Genomic DNA, 23,776 nt, shown 5'->3' with positions numbered 1-23,776 from the left:
ACCACTACTTCACATGCTGTGATGTAATATAATTTAGAATTTAGCTTAAAGCTGTGATATCAAGAAGTGGACATCAAACATTAACTATTGGAAATTATGAATGCTTCCTTTAAACAGCACTTCTATGGCTATGTGTCAGAAGGAACTGCAGATGCTGGTTTAAACCAAAGATAGGCATAAAAAGCTGGAGAAACCCAACGGGACCGGCAGCATCTCTGGAGAGAAGGAATGGGTGACAATTCAGGTCGAGACCCTTCTTCAAAGTGAAAGTCATGGGAAAGGGAAATGAGAGATGTAGACGATGATGTAGAGAGATATAAAACAATGAATGAAAGAAATGCAAAAAAGTAATGATGATAAAGGCAACAGGCCATTGTTTGCTGTTTGTGGGGTGAAAACGAGAAGCTGCTGCAACCTCAGTGGGGGAGGGATGGAATGAGAGGGAATGCCGGGGGTTACTGGAAGTTGGAGAAATCAATATTCATACCACTGGGCTGTAAGCTGCCCAAGCAAAATATGAGATGCTGTTCCTCCAATTTGCATTTCGCCTCACTGACAATGGAGGAGGCCGAGGACAGAAAGGTCTGTGGAAATGGGAAGGAGAATTAAAGTGTTTAGCTACCGGGAGATTAGGTAGGTCCAGGCGGACAGAGCGAAGGTGTTCAGCAAAACGACCGTACAGTCTGCGTTTGGTCTCGCCGATGTATAAGAGTCCACATCTTGAACAACGGATACAATAGATGAGGTTGGAGGAGGTGCAGGTGAACCTCTGCCTAACCAGAAAGGACTGTCGGGGTCCCTAGACAGAGTCGAGGGAGGAGGTGTAGGGACAGGTGTTGCATCTTCTGCGGTTACAGGGGAAGGTACCTGGGGAGGAGGTGGTTTTGTTGAAAGAGAAGAGTTAACCAGGGAGTTGCAGGGGTAAAGGTCTCTGCAGAAGGTGAAAAGGGATGGAGATGAGAAGATGTGACTAGTGGTGGGATCCCGTTGGAAGATTATGTGTTGTATGCGAGGGTTGATAGGCAAGGACTAGGGGGACTCTCTCTGTTGCGGGGAGGGGGAGCAAGGGCGGAGCTGCAGGGCACCAAGGAGACACGTGTGAGGGCCCCATCTACAATGGGAGAGGGGAACTCCCATTCCCTAAAGAATTATGACATCTCGGATGTCCTGATATGGAAACCTCATCTTGAGTGCAGATGCGGCGTAGATGGAGGAATTGGGAGTAGGGGATAGAGTCGTTGCAGGGTGTAGGGTGGGAAGAAGTGTTGGCAAGATAGTTGTGGGAGTCAGTGGGTTTGTAATAGATGTCAGTCGATAGTCTATCTCCTGTGATGGAGACTGTGAGATCAAGAAAGGGGAGGGAGATGTCGGAGATGGTCCAAGTGATTTACTATAGTGGAGTTGGGTGTCTTTTTTAATTCTGAACTGTACTTAGCTGTTCTGTGAAGGGAAAGCATGTACTGGAACCTGCAGCACTATTCTTTATCATGGCAACACTGGACTCAAATCAGTGTTTCATTTTTTTGCCTACTCTGCATCCTGCCCCCCTCTCCATTCCACTCCCAAATCCAAGACACAAATTGTCAAAATGGGATATTAATGCCACCAAAAATTGCACCATAACATTGCAAGTTGATTAGGTTTGGGAATATGTTACATTGATGTTAGAATGTAATTTCAGTTCGGGTTCATCAATTTTAGTGTAGGTTTAGAGTGACAAACATCAATTCAGGAAAATTACAAATTGTGTGTTTGAAGGGAGTTCATTTCTTTATGATTTATATTGTCTGTTTTCTTTCCATAGACATTAAGGAATTTTATGAAGTGACCAAAAATTGCACCATAACATTGCAAGTTGATTAGGTTTGGGAATATGTTACATTGATGTTAGAATGTAATTTCAGTTCGGGTTCATCAATTTTAGTGTAGGTTTAGAGTGACAAACATCAATTCAGGAAAATTACAAATTGTGTGTTTGAAGGGAGTTCATTTCTTTATGATTTATATTGTCTGTTTTCTTTCCATAGACATTAAGGAATTTTATGAAGTGACCTTAGTTGCTGCACTCACTGATCAGAAGCCTGTAGCAAGCAATCAATTTTCAGCTCAGATGGGGAGGACATCATCAGAAACAAACATTGAACTTATCAATCCAGAGGTGAGCAATTCAATTATCTGCATCAGAGCAAAATGATAGGTGTTTGGAAATTCAAAAATGAAACTACAGTTTACATTGGTTAAGTGTAGCTTTAAGAACTTAGTGTTATGACCGATAAATTGCTGTAAAAGATGCAGCTTAGTTGAGAGTTCGCCATCTTCATTAACGGTTTTGTAGCTATTTTATGCCTGTACAAGTAGAAATATTAAAGAGGCTATGGATACGGCATTATTATTTAGTGTTCAATGTTACTGCTTGAGAGATGATCAACATAGTGATCTAGTGCAAAGGAAATAGATAATGAAGTCTTTTAAGCCAAACATCTTATCAACAGATAGCAGACATGGTGGGTATGAGTGGGCTCACCCATTTGCCCTATGTGGGGAAAAGGTGGTAAGTTGGTGGAAATTAAAATAGCACAGAGGTCCTAGAAGAAAATCTGAACAGTGCAGCCCCGGCTGTAAGTGAGAACCAGAAGGCAAATTGTTGCTAGTACTCGGGCTGCAGAAAAATGAGATATTGTTGAGTCTTTTGGCAGAAAATCAAGGTCTCATATAAGGACACTGTCGAGGCATTCTAATCCGCCCCCGCCTAGTAATAAAAGTTAGGTACGTGCATCCTAGTGAGCAAGGGGAACAATTGGCAAACATACAATCAGGCAGAAAAATTGCCAGAATGGTGCAATCTCCAGATCTATTTAGATTGGACAATGCAGATTCCCAAAATGGGAGCAATGGCAAATGAGAAAATGTAGTTGAAATTGTGAGATGCACTGGACTTCATGTACGAGGAAAGATGTAGAATAGTTGACGGGATAGAGATAGCATTTTCACCGAGTCCGCGCCACCCGAGTCCGCGCCACCCAGCGATCCCCACACATTAACACTATCCTTCACACACTAGGGACAATTTTTACATTTTACCCAGTCAATTAACCTACATATCTGTACGTCTTTGGAGTGTGGGAGGAAACAGAAGATCTCGGAGAAAACCCACGCAGGTCACGGGGAGAACGAACAAACTCCGTACAGACGGCGCCCGTAGTCAGGATCGAACCCGATTCTCCGGCGCTGCATTTGCTGTAAGGCAGCAACTCTACCGCTGCGCCACCGTGCCGCGGTGATTTGCTCATGTCAAAGGGATCATTTGAAGATTGACGTGGTGATCTCAGAACAAGGGGACTATTTGGAATCTTCAATGGAATGCATTTAAGAGCAAGAGGCCTGTCAGGTTAACAGGAGTAAGTCAGTTCACTGAAGTTTCAGGACAACAGCTGGACCATGAAGGCGGGAATCAAAAGGTTCAGCACAAAGTGCTGTAACGAGGGAACATCAGTGTAGTCAAGTCAAGTTTATTTGTCATATACACATACACGATGTGCAGTGAAATGAAAGTGGCAATGCCTGCGGATTGTGCAAAAAAAATTACAATTACAGCATATAAATTAAAATTAATATAGAAAAGAAAATGTAATCCCTGGAATTATAATAGTTAACAGTCCTGATGGCCTGTGGGAAGAAACTCCGAGTCATCCTCTCCGTTTTCACAGCATGACAGTGGAGGCATTTGCCCGACCGTAGCAGCTGGAACAGTCCATTGCTGGGGTGGTAGCGGTCCATCATAATCTAGCTTGCTCTTGATCTGCACCTCCTGATATATAGGTCCTGCAGGGGGGCGAGTGTAGTTCCCATGGTGCGTTCTGCCGAACGCACTACTCTCTGCAGGGCCTTCCGGTCCTGGGCAGAGCTGTTCCAAAACCAGACTGTGATGTTGCCGGACAGGATGCTTTCTACAGCCCCAGAGATAATTGTGTGATGGAGAGGTTGAGACAGTACGACTTCTATCTACAAGACTAGTTTTGATTACTCCACTGCCTTTCATCCTGAATCAGGTGCAGGTTGAGCTAGATGCTTTAAGAGGCAATTGCTTTGTGATGTGACAGCAATACAAATGCTTTGAGGATCCTATGTGGGGTGTCACAACAAATATAGATTTATTTACATCAGCTCAAAACATTATAGTCAGGTTCTGGCAAGACCAACTGAAAACAGCCTTGGCAGACTTGTAAACTTGGCGACAATCCATGAAGAAAATCACTGGAGGTGACTTTGTTACTTCAAACACACAGGTGGAATGAAGAAAGATCCAGTACCTGCAGGGAATCAGCATAGAAGACAGGATGTAAGACAATTTGAAAGCAGGGACACAAACTGAAGAGTCTTAAGAAGTAACCAAAGTATACATGGTGATGACTGACTTCACAGAATCCAGCAATGAATCAAATTGAATGTATAATTGTGATCAGTGTACATTGATAAGAAGTATTACACTCTTAGCTATATATTATGTGGAAATTACCTTATAAAGGTGACATGTAGGATGGTGGTCAAAGATATGGAACAATTACATTAAAATAATAATTGCAGAACAGGGCATGAACCCAGCTATTTGAAGCCAATCTAGCCAAGTGATTTATTGAAGTTAAACGTGCCTGGCATGGATATTTCAGAGATGGCTAGTGTAGCTAGAAGCTAAGTAGGTTCTACCTAGGGCGTGCAGCGTAGGTTCACTAGGTTGATTCCCGGAATGGCGGGACTGTTGTATGTTGAAAGGCTGGAGCAATTAGGCTTGTATACACTGGAATTTAGAAGGATGAGGGGGGATCTTATTGAAACATATAAGATAATTAGGGGATTGGACACATTAGAGGCAGGAAACATGTTCCCAATGTTGGGGGAGTCCAGAACAAGGGGCCACAGTTTAAGAATAAGGGGTAGGCCATTTAGAACGGAGATGAGGAAGAACTTTTTCAGTCAGAGAGTGGTGAAGGTGTGGAATTCTCTGCCTCAGAAGGCAGTGGAGGCCAGTTCGTTGGATGCTTTCAAGAGAGAGCTGGATAGAGCTCTTAAGGATAGCGGAGTGAGGGGGTATGGGCACGGTAGCGCAGCGGTAGAGTTGCTGCTTTACAGCGAATGCAGCGCCGGAGACTCAGGTTCGATCCTGACTACGGGTGCTGCACTGTAAGGAGTTTGTACGTTCTCCCCGTGACCTGCGTGGGTTTTCTCCGAGATCTTCGGTTTCCTCCCACACTCCAAAGACGTACAGGTATGTAGGTTAATTGGCTGGGTAATGTAAAAAATTGTCCCTAGTGGGTGTAGGATAGTGTTAATGTACGGGGATCACTGGGCGGCACGGACTTGGAGGGCCGAAAAGGCCTGTGTCCGGCTGTATGTATATATATATATATATATGATAAGGCAGGAACGGGGTACTGATTGAGAGTGATCAGCCATGATCGCATTGAATGGCGGTGCTGGCTCGAAGGGCTGAATGGCCTACTCCTGCACCTATTGTCTATTGTCTATTGTCTAAGGGTTCAGTGAATGGAAAGACCAAGGGATCAAGTGAATTTATATTTTGTAGAATTTACAATGGATATTGATATAAATAGTTGACTGGCTATATGTACTTAATGGTTTGGACAGGTTTTTTTATCCAAAGGAGAAACAATGTAATGTAAGAAACGAGTGCAGTATAAGATATGGTTTTGATATAGTGCACCAGATACTATTGTTGGTTCAAGGTTTACCACTTTCGCATCACCTTCACTATTTGCCTTTGCCAGTTGCAATTGAAAGGACCTATAGGCCTTTCATATTTATTTACAGAAATAAAAAATGATGGAAACACAGCTGGTCAATCAACTTTGATGGTACGAATGGACATGTTAGTGTGCTGGATTGTGCTTACTTTCATCCAACATTTCTTCAGGAAGTCATTGGCTTTCAGCTATTTAATGACTGATGAATTTTGTATTTTTATTTATGCTTCTTGAAGTGTGGAAGTCCCAGACAAGCTGGGGATCAGATGTTGTTTCATTGGATGTTCTATTGGGCCTCTGGACTCATCATTGAATCTAGCAGTGGAGCACAGATAAGCTGGAGAGAGAATAGATGCAAAGCGATACCTGTAAACGTTTTTCCCGTTTACATTCCTGTACAGAAGCATGTGCAATTTCATGGGATTTTAGGGAACGAGTGCATGAATCAGACCTCTTTGATTGCAAGGGCTTTCTTAAATTGGACATTTCATTAGGAGATGTGTTCCCAGCTGAGTTTAGTGGAAGGGCCTGTTCTTCTATTTCACAAACAAACAATGACATTTCCAAGGCCAGACTGCATATGAATGTATTGATCATTTCATTTATTATTTTTTGGAATGTTATTTTGCTTACTACATTTAGGAGATCCAAAATAGAAGGAACCAAGTGTGCTGAATTTATTTTCCACTTGAGACCTATTATTTTTCAGAGAGTTACTACTTATCAGTATTGTGCAGTGAAATCTGAATATTATTGCCCAGTGTTATTACAACGTCGCAAGGAAGTATTGACCTTCTGAGACAACTCAGATTGGTGTAGTTTATGACCAACTGAAAATTGTAAACCTAGAATTAATTGATCATCAAGGTAAAAATCTAAAATGCTACATTGGCTTTGTGAACTCAAATCTCCAGCCTGAAATATTGATGGAAAAATATGAAAAAAAGGATATTAATAAATCACTGATCAGTAATTACATCAAACATGCAAGAAACTGAGGTTTGTATTAGACATGGTTTGGGGGAAATAATCCTAGCCTGCATTCTCTGACCTGCAGTTTTTAATAGGTGTGGCATACTGTTGGGAACACTGTCAACTCTGAGTGATGCTGCATAATCAGTCTGTAAAGGTCGGGAAGTTGGAGAGAGGACGACCATTGGCTGAAAGTAAGTACCTGCTAATAGTGGTAGGAACGGCAGTTTAAAAAGAGCGCCAATAGGGCACTGTTAATCAGTCTGTAAAGGTCGGGAAGTTGGAGAGAGGACCACCGTTGGCTGAAAGTGAGTGGCAATTACAGTGTAATAAGTCAGTTAGAAGAGAATACGTGGATTGGTTGATCATTTAAGTGAGAAGTCTGGTAAATTGGACAATCAGGCAATTTAATTGGTGATATAAGCAAGACTTGCAAAAGGGTGCAGCCCTGTTCGGGTGCTGCCCAGTGAGAAAAGTGCCCAGTGAGAAAAGTGCCCAGTGAGAAAAGTGCCCAGTGAGAAAAGTGCCCAGTGAGAAAAGTGCCCAGTGAGAAAAGTGCCCAGTGAGAAAAGTGCCCAGTGAGAAAAGTGCCCAGTGAGAAAAGTGCCCAGTGAGAAAAGTGCCCAGTGAGAAAAGTGCCCAGTGAGAAAAGTGCCCAGTGAGAAAAGTGCCCAGTGAGAAAAGTGCCCAGTGAGAAAAGTGCCCAGTGAGAAAAGTGCCCAGTGAGAAAAGTGCCCAGTGAGAAAAGTGCCCAGTGAGAAAAGTGCCCAGTGAGAAAAGTGCCCAGTGAGAAAAGTGCCCAGTGAGAAAAGTGCCCAGTGAGAAAAGTGCCCAGTGAGAAAAGTGCCCAGTGAGAAAAGTGCCCAGTGAGAAAAGTGCCCCGTGAGAAAAGTGCCCAGTGAGAAAAGTGCGAGTCTTTGGCTGCGAGTCTGGTGCCCAGTGAGAAAAGTGCGAGTCTTTGGCTGCGAGTCTGGTGCCCAGTGAGAAAAGTGCGAGTCTTTGGCTGCGAGTCTGGTGCCCAGTGAGAAAAGTGCGAGTCTTTGGCTGCGAGTCTGGTGCCCAGTGAGAAATGTGCGAGTCTTTGGCTGCGAGTCTGGTGCCCAGTGAGAAAAGTGCGAGTCTTTGGCTGCGAGTCTGGTGCCCAGTGAGAAAAGTGCGAGTCTTTGGCTGCGAGTCTGGTGCCCAGTGAGAAAAGTGCGAGTCTTTGGCTGCGAGTCTGGTGCCCAGTGAGAAATGTGCGAGTCTTTGGCTGCGAGTCTGGTGCCCAGAGAGAAAAGTGCGAGTCTTTGGCTGCGAGTCTAGTGCCCAGTGAGAAAAGTGCGAGTCTTTGGCTGCGAGTCTAGTGCCCAGTGAGAAAAGTGCGAGTCTTTGGCTGCGAGTCTAGTGCCCAGTGAGAAAAGTGCGAGTCTTTGGCTGCGAATCTAGTGCCCAGTGAGAAAAGTGCGAGTCTTTGGCTGCGAGTCTAGTGCCCAGTGAGAAAAGTGCGAGTCTTTGGCTGCGAGTCTAGTGCCCCGTGAGAAAAGTGCGAGTCTTTGGCTGCGAGTCTAGTGCCCAGTGAGAAACGTGCGAGTCTTTGGCTGCGAGTCTTTGGCTGCGAGTCTAGTGCCCAGTGAGAAAAGTGCGAGTCTTTGGCTGCGAGTCTAGTGCCCAGTGAGAAAAGTGCGAGTCTTTGGCTGCGAGTCTAGTGCCCAGTGAGAAAAGTGCGAGTCTTTGGCTGCGAGTCTTTGGCTGCGAGTCTAGTGCCCAGTGAGAAAAGTGCGAGTCTTTGGCTGCGAGTCTAGTGCCCAGTGAGAAAAGTGCGAGTCTTTGGCTGCAAGTCTTCGGCGAGGAGGCTGAGGTGAGGAGGTTACAATTGTTTTAAGCCTGAACTGTTTATAGACACAAGGTAATGGCGGAAAAGTTGGTGCAGTGTGTTTCCTGCAGGATGTGGGAAGATAGGGACGTCGCTGGAGCTTCTGGGAGCTACACCTGCAAGAACTGTGTCCAGGTGCGGCTCCTGAATGAACATGTGGTGGAGTTGGAGAGGCAGTTGGATGACCTCAGGGCCATCCGGGAATGCGAGAGTTTCCTCGACAGGACCTATTGTGAGGCTGTCACGCCAAGGGTCCAGGTCGAGCGAAGGTGGGAGACTGTTTCAGGGGGGAGTGGACGTGGACTACAGGAGACCCCAGTGGCTGTGCCTATTGCAAATAGGTATACCCTCTTGGGAACTGTCGGGGCAGAAGACGTTTCCAGTCCGAGTGGCGGACCTGTTGGCAAGGATACTCGACAGGGGAGACCGAAGTCAGGAACAGCCGTAGTGGTGGGTGACTCCATCGTCCGAGGGACGGACAGAAGATTCTGTGGCAGCAGGAGGGACTTGAGGATGATCTGTTGCCTCCCTGGTGCCAGGGTTCAGCACATCACAGACCGGCTTCAGAAAATCCTAGTGAGGGAAGGCGATCAACCTGAAGTCGTTGTGCACGTGGGCACGAATGACGTAGGGCGGAAGAGGAAGGAGGTGCTACAGCGGGAGTTTAGAGAGTTAGGAAAAAGACTGAGAAGTAGGACGTCGAAGGTGGTTATCTCTGGACTGCTACCGGTACCTCGTGCTGGTGAGGCCAGGAACAGAGAGATAGAGGGTATGAATTTATGGCTGAGGGGCTGGTGCAGAGAGCAGGGATTTAGATTTCTGGACCACTGGGATCTCTTCTGGGCTAGGGGTGACTTGTACAAAAGGGACGGGTTACATCTTAACAGCAGGGGGACAAACATTCTGGCAGGCAGGTTTGCTAATGCGACACCTGTGGCTTTAAACTAAGTAGTGGGGGGGAGGGGTTAACAAATTGGGAATATGAAGATGAGGTTAAAGGGAATACAGGAGATATTGCAGAAGACTCTCGGAAGAATGGGAACAGAAGTTCTAGAGGGGAAAAGAGATTAAGGGCAGGGCCATTTGTGACCGATGTGAGAGGGGAGGTAAATACAGAAGTTAAAGTGTTGTACTTAAATGCGCGTAGTTTAAAAAATAAAGTGGATGAGCTTGAGGCTTAGTTAGTCATGGGCAAGTATGATGTTGTAGGGATCACTAAGACATGGCTACAAGAGGACCAGGGCTGGGAACTGAATATTCAGGGGTACACAACGTATAGAAAAGACAGACAGGTGGGCAGAGGGGGTGGGGTTGCTCTGCTGGTAAGGAATGATATTCATTCCCTTGCAAGGGGTGACATAGAATCAGGAGATGTTGAATCAGTATTTATAGAAATGAGGAATTGTAAGGGTAAAAAGACCCTAATGGGAGTTATCTATAGGCCCCCAAACAGTAGCCTCGACATAGGGTGCAAGTTGAATCAGGAGATAAAATTGGCGTGTCACAAATGTAATGCTACGGTGGTTATGGGAGATTTCAACATGCAGGTAGACTGGGAAAATCAGGTTGGAAATGGACCCCAGGAAAGAGAGTTTGTAGAGTGCCTTCGAGATGGATTCTTAGAACAGCTTGTACTGGAGCCTACCAGGGAGAAGGCAATTCTGGATTTAGTGTTGTGTAATGATCCTGATCTGATAAGGGGACTAGAGGTAAAAGAGCCATTAGGAGGCAGTGATCACAACATGATAAGTTTTACTCTGCAAATGGAAAGGCAGAAGGGAAAATCGGAAGTGTCAGTATTACAGTATAGCAAAGGGGATTACAGAGGCATGAGGCAGGAGCTGGCCAAAATTGACTGGAAGGAGGCCCTAGCAGGGAAGACGGTAGAACAGCAATGGCAGGTATTCCTGGGAATAATGCAGAGGTTGCAGGATCAATTTATCCCAAAGAGGCGGAAAGACTCTAAGGGGAGTAAGAGACACCTGTGGCTGACAAGGGAAGTCAAGGACAGCATAAAAATTAAGGAGAGGAAGTATAACATAGCAAAGAAGAGTGGGAAGACGGAGGATTGGGACTCTTTTAAAGAGCAACAAAAGTTAACTAAAAAGGCAATACGGGAAGAAAAGATGAGGTACGAGGGTAAACTAGCCAATAATATAAAGGAGGATAGCAAAAGTTTTTTTAGGTACGTGAAGAGGAAAAAAATAGTCAAGGCAAATGTGGGTCCCTTGAAGACAGAAGCAGGGGAATTTATTATGGGGAACAAAGAAATGGCAGACGAGTTAAACCGTTACTTTGGATCTGTCTTCACTGAGGAAGATACACACAATCTCCCAAATGTTCTAGGGGCCGGAGAACCTAGGGTGATGGAGGAACTGAAGGAAATCCACATTAGGCAGGAAATGGTTTTGGGTAGACTGATGGGACTGAAGGCTGATAAATCCCCAGGGCCTGATGGTCTGCATCCCAGGGTACTTAAGGAGGTGGCTCTAGAAATAGTGGAAGCATTGGAGATCATTTTTCAATGTTCTATAGATTCAGGATCAGTTCCTGTGGATTGGAGGATAGCAAATGTTATCCCACTTTTTAAGAAAGGAGGGAGAGAGAAAATGGGTAATTATAGACCAGTTAGTCTGACATCAGTGGTGGGGAAGATGCTGGAGTCAATTATAAAAGACGAAATTGCTGAGCATTTGGATAGCAGTAACAGGATCATTCCGAGTCAGCATGGATTTACGAAGGGGAAATCATGCTTGACAAATCTACTGGAATTTTTTGAGGATGTAACTAGGAAAATTGACAGGGGAGAGTCAGTGGATGTGGTGTACCTCGACTTTCAGAAAGCCTTCGACAAGGTCCCACATAGGAGATTAGTGGGCAAAATTAGAGCACATGGTATTGGGGGTAGGGTACTGACATGGATAGAAAATTGGTTGACAGACAGAAAGCAAAGAGTGGGGATAAATGGGTCCCTTTCGGAATGGCAGGCAGTGACCAGTGGGGTACCGCAAGGTTCGGTGCTGGGACCCCAGCTATTTACGATATACATTAATGACTTAGATGAAGGGATTAAAAGTACCATTAGCAAATTTGCAGATGATACTAAGCTGGGGGGTAGTGTGAATTGTGAGGAAGATGCAATAAGGCTGCAGGGTGACTTGGACAGGTTGTGTGAGTGGGCGGATACATGGCAGATGCAGTTTAATGTAGATAACATATAACATATAACATATAACAACTACAGCATGGAAACAGGCCTGTCCGGCCCTACCAGTCCACGCCGACCATTCTCCCTGACCTAGTCTCATCTACCTGCACTCAGACCATAACCCTCCAATCCCCTCCTATCCATATACCTATCCAATTTACTCTTAAATAATAAAATCGAGCCAGCCTCCACCACTTCCACCGGAAGCCCATTCCATACAGCCACAACCCTCTGAGTAAAGAAGTTCCCCCTCATGTTACCCCTAAACCTTTGTCCCTCAATTCTGAAGTTATGTCCCCTTGTTGGAATCTTCCCCACTCTCAAAGGGAAAAGCCTACCCACGTCAACTCTGTCCGTCCCTCTCAAAATTTTAAAAACCTCTATCAAGTCCCCCCTCAACCTTCTACGCTCCAAAGAATAAAGACCCAACCTATTCAACCTCTCTCTGTAGCCTAAGTGCTGAAACCCAGGCAACATTCTAGTAAATCTCCTCTGTACCCTCTCCATTTTGTCGACATCCTTCCTATAATTTGGCGACCAGAACTGCACACCATACTCCAGATTCGGCCTCACCAATGCCCTGTACAATTTCAACATTACATCCCAACTTCTATACTCGATGCTCTGATTTATAAAGGCAAGCATACCAAACGCCTTCTTCACCACCCTATCCACATGAGATTCCACCTTCAGGGAACAATGCACAGTTATTCCCAGATCCCTCTGTTCCACTGCATTCCTCAATTCCCTACCATTTACCCTGTACGTCCTATTTTGATTTGTCCTACCAAAATGCAGCACCTCACACTTATCAGCATTAAACTCCATCTGCCATCTTTCAGCCCACCCTTCCAAAAGGCCCAAGTCTCTCTGTAGACTTTGAAAATCTACCTCACTATCAACTACTCCACCTATCTTAGTATCATCTGCATATTTACTAATCCAATTTGCCACACCATCATCCAGATCATTAATGTAAATGACAAACAACAGTGGACCCAACACAGATCCTTGGGGCACTCCACTAGACACTGGCCTCCAACCTGACATACAATTGTCAACCATTACCCTCTGGTATCTCCCATTCAGCCATTGTTGAATCCATCTTGCAACCTCACTATTAATACCCAACGATTTAACCTTCTTAATCAACCTTCCATGTGGAACCTTGTCAAATGCCTTACTGAAGTCCATATAGACAACATCCACAGCCTTGCCCTTATCAATTTCCCTGGTAACCTCTTCAAAAAATTCAAGAAGATTAGTCAAACATGACCTTCCAGGCACAAATCCATGTTGACTGTTTCTAATCAGGCCTTGATTATCCAAATAATTATATATATTGTCCCTAAGTATCTTTTCCATTAATTTTCCCACCACAGACGTCAAACTAATAGGTCTATAATTGCTAGGTTTACTTTTAGAACCTTTTTTAAACAAAGGCACAACATGCGCAATGCGCCAATCTTCCGGCACCATCCCTGTTTCTAATGACGTTTGAAATATTTCCGTCATAGCCCCTGCTATTTCTGCACTAACTTCCCTCAATGTCCTAGGGAATATCCTATCAGGACCTGGAGACTTATCCACTTTTATATTCTTCAAAAGTGTCCGTACCTCCTCTTCTTTAATCCTCCTAATTTCCATCACTACTCTACTTGTTTCGCTTACCTCACATAATTCAATATCCTTCTCCTCGGTAAATACCGAAGAAAAGAAATTGTTTAATATCTCCCCCATTTCTTCCGGCTCAGCACATAGCTGTCCACTCTGACTCTCTAATGGACCAATTTTATCCCTCACTATCCTTTTGCTATTGACATATCTGTAGAACCCCTTGGGGTTTACTTTTACATTATTTGCCAAAGCAGCCTCATATCTTTTTTTCGCTTTTCTAATTTCCTTTTTAAGATTCCTTTTACATTCTTTATATTCCTCAAATAAGTGTGAGGTTATTCACTTTGGAAGTAAGAATAGAAAGGCAGATTATTATCTGAATTGTGTCAAGTTAGGAAGAGGGGATGTTCAACGAGATCTGGGTGTCCTAGTGCATCAGTCACTGAAAGGAAGCATGCAGGTACAGCAGGCAGTGAAGAAAGCCAATGGAATGTTGGCCTTCGTAACAAGAGGAGTTGAGTATAGGAGCAAAGAGGTCCTTCTACAGTTGTACCGGGCCCTGGTGAGACCGCACCTGGAGTACTGTGTGCAGTTTTGGTCTCCAAATTTGAGGAAGGATATTCTTGCTATGGAGGGCGTGCAGCGTAGGTTCACTAGGTTAATTCCCGGAATGGCGGGACTGTCGTATGTTGAAAGGCTGGAGCGATTGGGCTTGTATACACTGGAATTTAGAAGGATGAGGGGAGATCTTATTGAAACATATAAGATAATTAGGGGATTGGACACATTAGAGGCAGGAAACATGTTCCCAATGTTGGGGGAGTCCAGAACAAAGGGCCACAGTTTAAGAATAAGGGGTAGGCCATTTAGAACGGAGATGAGGAAGAACTTTTTCAGTCAGAGAGTGGTGAAGGTGTGGAATTCTCTGCCTCAGAAGGCAGTGGAGGCCAGTTCGTTGGATGCTTTCAAGAGAGAGCTGGATAGAGCTCTTAAGGATAGCGGAGTGAGGGGGTATGGGGAGAAGGCAGGAACGGGGTACTGATTGAGAGTGATCAGCCATGATCGCATTGAATGGCGGTGCTGGCTCGAAGGGCTGAATGGCCTACTCCTGCACCTATTGTCTATTGTCTATTGACAATGGCAAATGAGAACAGTGAATGTGGGGAGTGGTCCCCATTCAGTGAAATCTAGGTCAATACCTACCTGCAGCATTAAATCTTTTAGGGATGCACAACTGCAAGTTTCAGCAGCACAGTTAGACACAAAAAGCTGGAGCAACTCATCAAGACATGCAGCATCTCTGGAGAGAATGAATGGGTGACATTTCAGGTCAAGACTCTTCATCGGTCTGATGAAGGGTCTCGACCCGAGACATCACACATTCCTTCTCTCTGGAGATGCTACCTTCTCGCTGAGTTACTCCAGCATTTTGTGTCTATCTTTGGTGTAAACTAGCATCTGCATTTCCTTCCAAAATAGTACTTGGAGTATTTTGTTTACTTACATGCAGCACTTGATCCACATGTTACAAGAAATGAGTGGCCAAACATTAATTTGTCTCGGCTTTGATCATATGCCCCTTACTTCGGGAGTTAAGAGTGTCATATGTCCTGATACAGGGCAACAAAAATCTTATTTGTAGCAGCACAATGGATATATAAAAATAGTACTCTGTAAACACCATAACAAACATCAAAAAATATTTATTATGTATGTGTAGATGCGTATGTGTATATACAATATATGTATACAATTTCTGCTGACAGTGTATTGCCATACCAAGGAATGCTACTTTGTGTGTTTGTAGTTCATCAGATTAACCCCAGTCTCCCATTCCAGTTGCTCACCTAGCAGAAATATCAAGTATAAATATTAAGGTGGTGTTTCTCATTTAACCCAAATTGCCAAACACAATAGATTAACTGATCATTTTTAGAATATGGTTGTCCAGAAATAATTAGTCTTGAGACTTTTTGTCGATGTCAAGGTTTTTTGATTCTTTGTGAGCCAGCAAACGCATTGCAGCTCCTTGAAATTAGTACTGCAAGACAGCCTTGCAATATGTGAAAATGTACAATTAAAGAAGGAAGATGGATTATGCACTTAGATGTGATAGCAATCCTTTCTCAGACCAAATTAACCTCTGCAAGAAAGATTTAAGAAATGGCACAAGGGAATAGTGCAAGCGAGTAATCAATTTTTGCAATCACTGCCCACTACATCTTAGATTTACCCCACACATCACATGAATTCTGTTTAGGAAGGAACTGCAGATGTTGGTTTGCACTGAAGATAGACACAAAATCCTGGAGTAACTCAGCAGGACAGGTGTGCTACCTCTGATAGAAGGAATGGGTGAAGTTTCGGGTTGAGACCCTTCTTGAGACTGCAAGTCAGGGGAGAGGGAAACGAGAGATATGGAACGGCAAGGTGTGAAAACTAGAGATCAAAGGGGGCCAGGATCAAGGACAATTTAAAATAAATCATTGTCAGCTGGGGAATGTGACAACGAGGCATACAATGTAAACTTTAATCAGTAGGACAGTCAGACTGGTCGGAGAAGTAGGATGGGGGAGGGATGGAGGGAGAGGAAAGCAAGGGTTACTTGAAGTTAGAGAAGTCAATATTCATACAGCTAGGTTGCAAGCTCCCCAAGTGAAATATGAGGTGCTGTTCCTCCAATTCTGATGATTGTTCCATGGTTAATTCTTAGGTTTATTACTGTTAATTGCATTAACGTGCAATGTCAAATGTTTGGATGATATTGACCTGCAAAGGAATAAATAGCATTTCCAACTCCTGTTATTTTTACTTTATTTAAAATATTTGGTTCAATATTTAAAGTCAAAGTGGTAATTTCAGGACAGCTCCATTTTCTTAATTTACAGATGGCACAATATTCTCATATGATTACAATAAAAATGGACAGACTCCACTCTCAACAATTTTATAAATTGATACTAATTTTCCCTTGATAGTTTGCGATCACTCAGATATGCCAAACTATGAATCATAGTCACACTTCATTAAGTACATGAGTAGTGACCTGGGAATAATGTTCCAAACATTGTACCTTTATTTTGCTCTGAGTCCAATTCCTGTTGGATATTCGTGGTGCATAAGTACCATCTGATATTAGGCTGAAGACTATAAATGGTAAAAGCAGGAGAGCATGGTGTCATCTTTTAGAGTAGGGCTGGAGGACTCAGTCAGTGTTTATGTAACTTCTTGCCAATGCGATCAGTAAAATTTTACCGCAAGAGCCTTACCTTAAAGGGTAACTGGAAGAGATCAACTAATTTTGCGGAGCATCAATTGATGGCCTTTTATAGAAGTCTGTGCATTGTAGTACTCAGAACATTCCAGGATTGAGAAGAATATTTAGATTTTGTGTTGCACTTCTGCAAATTAGGGGCACATTGGTTCTGACAATACTTGCAACTGAATTCAAATTATAAATTATGAACTGAACAATTTAAATGGAATTAATTTATGATTAGTAAAACTAATCAAATTTAATGATTAGTAAGATTGTAAAAGTCTGATTTAATGGAAAAGTATTTTAAATTGATCTACTTTAGATTAAAATGTTAAGTTATAAGAAATGGAAAAAAGTAGCATGGTCCCAAGGTTTTAAAAGATGTATTTAATGAGTTAATTGATGAGTAGCTTTTACTTCTCTAAAATTGCAGCAATTCCAAAATTCGGGAATCTGTTTCATTCAAAAATGACGGAGACAGAAAGTGCAAAATTACTGACCAATTACCTTGACATCATGAGGATCTTTTAAAAAATGTTAGAATAGGGCACATGGAAAGATTTAAGATAACTAGGCAAAGTGTTTCAAGTGGTTTCATCAAAGGGAAATTATGCTTGTGGCACATAACTCATTACATCTTGCTAACTGGAAACAGAAACAGCTGTTTACAAGCTGCTTTACAAGCTTCATAAGTTTCCTTTTCATATCTGATAAACAATCTCTGACTTGAAGCAGTGACTCTGTTTCTCTTCCCAATGATGCGGCCTGACCCACTGAATATTTCCATGATGTTCTGGTTCTGTTTCAGATTTCCAGCATATGCAGTTTGGTTTATTTTCACCTATTTATACCTACTTTTTGCTTCCTGTTAGTCAGTCAACCTTCTCTCCATGCCAATTTGTTACCTCCTACACATTAAATTTTATTTTCCACAAAAACCTTTGATGTGACACCTTATAAACAGTCTCCTGGAAATCAATACTCTACATCCTTTTTCTAAAGTACATGTTACTTCTTCAAAGAAGTCAAACAAATTTTTATAACAACACAAAAAAGGTTTATTCGGCCTGTCAGGACAATTTGTCAAGTGTTTTGAGAGAATTCGTTTATATCCTTAAAGGGCAATAACTCTGCAGGTCCAAAAATATACTGAAGGGTTAAGGGTCAATATAAAAGTAAACCAACATTCTAATGCCAGAAGGAATGTCTGAAGAAGGGTCTTGACACGAAACGTCATCCATTCCTTCTCTCCAGAGATGCTGCCTGACCCACTGAGTTACTCCAGCATTTTGTGTCTATGTTCTAATGCCAGATCCTCGTGACTGGGAGAGAACAAGGAACAACAAAAACTTTCACAGGCGGTAAACGTTACAAAAAGGGAGCACAAAATAAGTCATGCTATGTTTATTCAAACTATGCAAAACATTTTTAAGGTTGTTAGGAAGAAGCAGGACAGTCAGAAGCATTAAAGGCCCTTTGTAAATTGGCGGTATCATTTTGTAAATGAAAATAAGTTGAGAAATGGAAAAGCTATGGTATTTCCAGTGAAGAAAAAGTTCAGCAGATTGCATATCTCAGGATTCATCAATAGGTATGTTGGCAAGATAATAATGATGAAAATAATGCTAATGAACTAACTTCAAGGACAAGATGGTTTCTGTTGTTTTGATCTTAAATGAAACACCTGTAAACATTGCAAGTACCCTAACTATAAATTCCTAAAATTATTTTGATTCTGGAAATATCTCTTATAGATTAGAAATTTACACAGTACTCTTTTAATGTAAGAAACCCAGGAAACGGAAGTGAGAGAATCTAACAACAGTTACCAAGAAATTATTTGAATATATAATGATTGAGAGAAAATCTTAAATGTTCCCTTCAGACAGAGGATGTCACATGTGGCAAAACCAATGGATTTTTTGAAGAATTAAATAAAGGATAGCAGAATGTCTGTGGATGTTTTTTATACAGACCTCTAGTAAGTATTTTATAAAGTTGCTTCTGAGAGATAATGACATAAAGTTGAAGCTCAGAATTGAAGACTATGTCTAAGACATTGAACTGCTTAGGAAAATGATGAGCAGCAGGAGAGAGAACAACATGAATGAACGGGTACTCTGATTGCGAGTTCATGACCAATAGCATTCCACGGATATCATTGGGACTGCAAATCTTCAAAATAATTATAAACAAATTAAGAATGGAAAGTCACATTTCTCTCACACCTTCAGATTCTGAATTGTTTTCAGGCCAGAATTTTTTTTTTGAGTGTGATGTTAGAAACATTTTAGATCTTGAGGTTCAGAGGTACTTGTATATAGATCATTAAAATGGCAATAGATTTTGTGCTGTGAATCCATGCAATGTGGAAAATAGATTGAAACTACAGTAAATAGAAATGAAGAAAGGAAACTTCCAGAAGAAATGGATCGTCATCTAATAGCTCAGATCCAAAGGGATAGGTTGACAATACAACAACGTAAGTGGTGCAAGTTATATTTGGTAACGCCAGAAATGTTACACATAGCACAAATATTGTTTTTGTTTGTAACACAGAATTCCTCTTCTGTTGGTCCAAATACCTCCTCGGATGCATGTAACAGTGGAGAGATGAAAAGTAATGAATCAAAAACGGTAAGCAGTGCCACATATCATGTAATCATTAAGAATTGGTTTTCCTGCAAGAAAGACTGTAAATAATTTGATTCCGTGTTTTTATTATCCATTCGGATTTTGCAATAGCACAGCACTGATCCAAAAATAAAATACCACAGATATATCAAATCTGAAATGAAAAGAAAAAATACAGGAAATGCCCAGCAGGTTAGGTAGCATCTGTAGATAGAAAACAAAATAGAACTAATGTTAAGGATTAACAACATTTCTCTCGAATGGCATACTGAAATCATTTTAGCATGTTTATTTGTGAATGCATCGCATATAATTGCTTAGAGAAGTAGGATACAGAGGTAAGTAGGATCCTGACCCAAACCTCGTCTGCCCACTCCCTCCCCAGATGCTGCCTGACCTGCTGAGTTCCTCTAGCATTTTATGGTTTGATAAAGAGGTAAGAGATAGAAAAAATTAAAAATATATAGTTCTGAACATTTACTGCTCTTTCCTGCAGTACTTTTTGAAGTGGCACCAAAAAGGATGACTTGAAAAGCTGTTACATAGCAGCAATGTACACAGTTGACAAATCAACGATACGTGTGATAAATTGCAAATTGACAAAGACTTAAGAATTTTAATATTGCATTCTGGTGCATGCAGTTGGGAATTATCTTCTGGGCTTTTTTATTGAGGGAATTATCATTTTTGTTTTCTATTTTGGTACCCCATACTTTTTTAATCTATTATTTTAAAACATACCTCAATAATTAATTACTGTAGCCCATGATGCTTTTGTCTTCATTTGGTTATGATATTGTTTGTTTTTGGTTTTCCCAAGTGCTTTGATGAATGTAAATCCCAATTTTTATCCTTCAAAAACTTACAACAATTTTTGACCTGGGTGATCCAAATAGTTGCATCTGAATCAGGAAGAATGTTTAATAACAAGTTGAGATGTCAATAACACTTGACTATTTGGATCAATCTGGTGTTGTCTTACACAGGATCCCAAAATTCAATCATTGTACTCAGCTCGGGTCTGGTTAATTTAAACACTTGGATAAATAAAGATGAAATGTAAACTTTGTAAGCTATGACAGTAGTAAAGTAGTTTCAAATTTAAAATCATTGGATTTATTTTCTCACTACTTAAACAAGCAAGAAGAAACTGCTATCAATGCCTCCTATAATGTTACCTTGCCAAGGTCAATGGAGATTGGACAGTGAATAACGCATGTTTAGAGACCTGCTGAGACTGGTGCTTCACAACTGCAGAAGAAGATTCAGATACCAGCAGCCATTCACAGCACAAAAATATTGCAGCTTTTTAATCAAACTCTTCTATCAAGGAATCTCAGTTGAACTGCAGATGAGGTTGGAAGGAATATTTTCCTTAATGCTAGAAATAGCATCACTAGACAATTTGGCGGCACAGTGGTGCAGCGGTAGAGTTGCTACTTTACAGCATCAGAGACCTGTGTTCAATCCTGATTAGGGCCGCTGTCTCTACAGAGGTTCTCCCTTGTGATTGCACGGTTTTTCTATGAGTGCTCCAGAGTCCTCCCACATCTCAAAGATGTGTACTACGTTTATAGGTTAATTGGCTTCTGTAAAAATTGTCCCTACTATGTAGGATGGAGCTAGTGCATGGGTGATCGCTGGTCGATTCGGAATCTGTGGGCTGAAGGGCCTGTTTCCAAGCTGTGTCTCTAAACTAAACTAAATTAAACAATCCCAGGAATCAAATGGAAATAATGCTGGATTAATTTCGTGTTTAAGGGATAGTTTCAGACTGTAGTACCTGTTGGGTGACTGGTCTGTGAACAATATTGAGTTGATGTCTTAAGATTCAGACCTGAGGTATTTTCTCTTAACATGCCAGGAATGTATTAGCAGAAATGTGTTGGAGTGAGGATGGGGGTGGGAGGGCAGGAGTTCAGAGCATGTCCCCTTGACACAGTAGTGTGAAAAAGGAAGATAGGCAAGATCCCAACTAACCATCTAAAGGAAGAGTTCCATCAAATGTAAACCATTGGGAGCATTTATGCTGTAAATTTTATGCAATAAAAAAATAAGTCACTTTACCAGAACTGTGATTGGATTAGAACCACAACTGAACAAAAGCATCAGTGAATTTACTGTTTTCACTCTTTATACCTAACCTTATATATTCCAGTATAAAAAGATTAAAATGAAATATACTGTATTCAAATATTACCGAAAGTGATGTTGATGGAATTTTAGAAAACACCACTCGCCTCACATTCAATTCCTTTAGAACTAGAAACACTGTTATAAATATTGCCATGTGATGCCTGGATTTTTTTTCTCGTGGCTGCAGGCATTTTATTCACATACATACAGATGAAGGTCATTTTCATAATTTCTAAAATACCTGATTGAGGAGCTATTTTGACGATCCTGAATTTGACAATGTATTGCATTAAAATGCTCTCAGCGTGCCCGGATTTTAAGTTTCTGTTCCTCTGCCAGCGAAACTCGGGCAATATTTGAATTTTCTAGCTGCAGGTTGGAAAGCTCAGCTGAAATGCAAAATGGTACACGTTGCTTTCATTGAGGTAGAATTGAACATACTTTGAATTCTAACACCGATCACCACTGCAGTGCTGCACATAATTCTGTTCCTAATTGTTGCAAAGTAGTGACAAAGGCATTAGGTATCACACCTGCTGTATTTGTATGAATGTGTTGTGCTGGTCCTGATTAAAGTTGACTGGCCACTGGCACTCTGAGTGACTGTAAAGAAGGAGAGCAAAGCTCAATCTAAATCCTCAAGTTCTGGCAAAGCACATCTTGCACTTATTGGATTGCTATGTTCCATCATTCTGAAAGAGCTTACAGACTGAACATGAACAGGTTTGGGGAGCAAGTTGAATTAAAGTATATGTCACTGCACCACATTTAAGAGGTTTGATATTGTTTCTTTCTATCCATTGACCTATCTAATATTGTAAACTACTTAAGAAACAGTTAACAGCATTTTAGAAGTGATTGGTAAACACAAGTATTCTATTACCATGGACAGAGCTGACTGTAATTTTCCTGCCTCAGAGATTACTGTGTCCCAATATTGTGTTAACGTGGATGTGAATAGCAGCTTTTAGGGATTGGATTTCCACGAGTTGGTCCACTCGTGGAGGTCCACGCGTTGTGTAAACACTCCGTATAATCATTAACCAGTGAGAAAAGTGCGAGTCTTTGGCTGCGAGTCTGGTGCCCAGTGAGAAAAGTGCGAGTCTTTGGCTGCGAGTCTGGTGCCCAGTGAGAAAAGTGCGAGTCTTTGGCTGCGAGTCTGGTGCCCAGTGAGAAATGTGCGAGTCTTTGGCTGCGAGTCTGGTGCCCAGAGAGAAAAGTGCGAGTCTTTGGCTGCGAGTCTAGTGCCCAGTGAGAAAAGTGCGAGTCTTTGGCTGCGAGTCTAGTGCCCAGTGAGAAAAGTGCGAGTCTTTGGCTGCGAGTCTAGTGCCCAGTGAGAAAAGTGCGAGTCTTTGGCTGCGAATCTAGTGCCCAGTGAGAAAAGTGCGAGTCTTTGGCTGCGAGTCTAGTGCCCAGTGAGAAAAGTGCGAGTCTTTGGCTGCGAGTCTAGTGCCCCGTGAGAAAAGTGCGAGTCTTTGGCTGCGAGTCTAGTGCCCAGTGAGAAACGTGCGAGTCTTTGGCTGCGAGTCTTTGGCTGCGAGTCTAGTGCCCAGTGAGAAAAGTGCGAGTCTTTGGCTGCGAGTCTAGTGCCCAGTGAGAAAAGTGCGAGTCTTTGGCTGCGAGTCTAGTGCCCAGTGAGAAAAGTGCGAGTCTTTGGCTGCGAGTCTTTGGCTGCGAGTCTAGTGCCCAGTGAGAAAAGTGCGAGTCTTTGGCTGCGAGTCTAGTGCCCAGTGAGAAAAGTGCGAGTCTTTGGCTGCAAGTCTTCGGCGAGGAGGCTGAGGTGAGGAGGTTACAATTGTTTTAAGCCTGAACTGTTTATAGACACAAGGTAATGGCGGAAAAGTTGGTGCAGTGTGTTTCCTGCAGGATGTGGGAAGATAGGGACGTCGCTGGAGCTTCTGGGAGCTACACCTGCAAGAACTGTGTCCAGGTGCGGCTCCTGAATGAACATGTGGTGGAGTTGGAGAGGCAGTTGGATGACCTCAGGGCCATCCGGGAATGCGAGAGTTTCCTCGACAGGACCTATTGTGAGGCTGTCACGCCAAGGGTCCAGGTCGAGCGAAGGTGGGAGACTGTTTCAGGGGGGAGTGGACGTGGACTACAGGAGACCCCAGTGGCTGTGCCTATTGCAAATAGGTATACCCTCTTGGGAACTGTCGGGGCAGAAGACGTTTCCAGTCCGAGTGGCGGACCTGTTGGCAAGGATACTCGACAGGGGAGACCGAAGTCAGGAACAGCCGTAGTGGTGGGTGACTCCATCGTCCGAGGGACGGACAGAAGATTCTGTGGCAGCAGGAGGGACTTGAGGATGATCTGTTGCCTCCCTGGTGCCAGGGTTC

At 42.6% G+C, this 23,776-nt stretch overlaps 1 protein-coding gene across 3 annotated transcripts in view; it reads left to right on the top strand.

Annotated features, from left to right (window-relative positions):
* Window positions 1-23,776, top strand: part of dlg3 (discs, large homolog 3 (Drosophila)) — a 358,637-nt gene that overhangs the window by 35,168 nt on the left and 299,693 nt on the right. For all 3 annotated transcript variants that reach the window (XM_078412470.1, XM_078412469.1, XM_078412468.1), the window contains exons 3-4: window positions 2,028-2,158; window positions 19,227-19,304. In XM_078412470.1, coding sequence (XP_078268596.1) covers window positions 2,028-2,158; window positions 19,227-19,304 — 209 coding nt within the window. The remainder of the gene's footprint in view (window positions 1-2,027; window positions 2,159-19,226; window positions 19,305-23,776) is intronic.

This window comes from Rhinoraja longicauda, chromosome 15, assembly GCF_053455715.1.
Source record: "Rhinoraja longicauda isolate Sanriku21f chromosome 15, sRhiLon1.1, whole genome shotgun sequence".
Taxonomy (NCBI): domain Eukaryota; kingdom Metazoa; phylum Chordata; class Chondrichthyes; order Rajiformes; family Arhynchobatidae; genus Rhinoraja; species Rhinoraja longicauda.
This window is presented reverse-complemented; position numbering and strand designations above follow the sequence as displayed.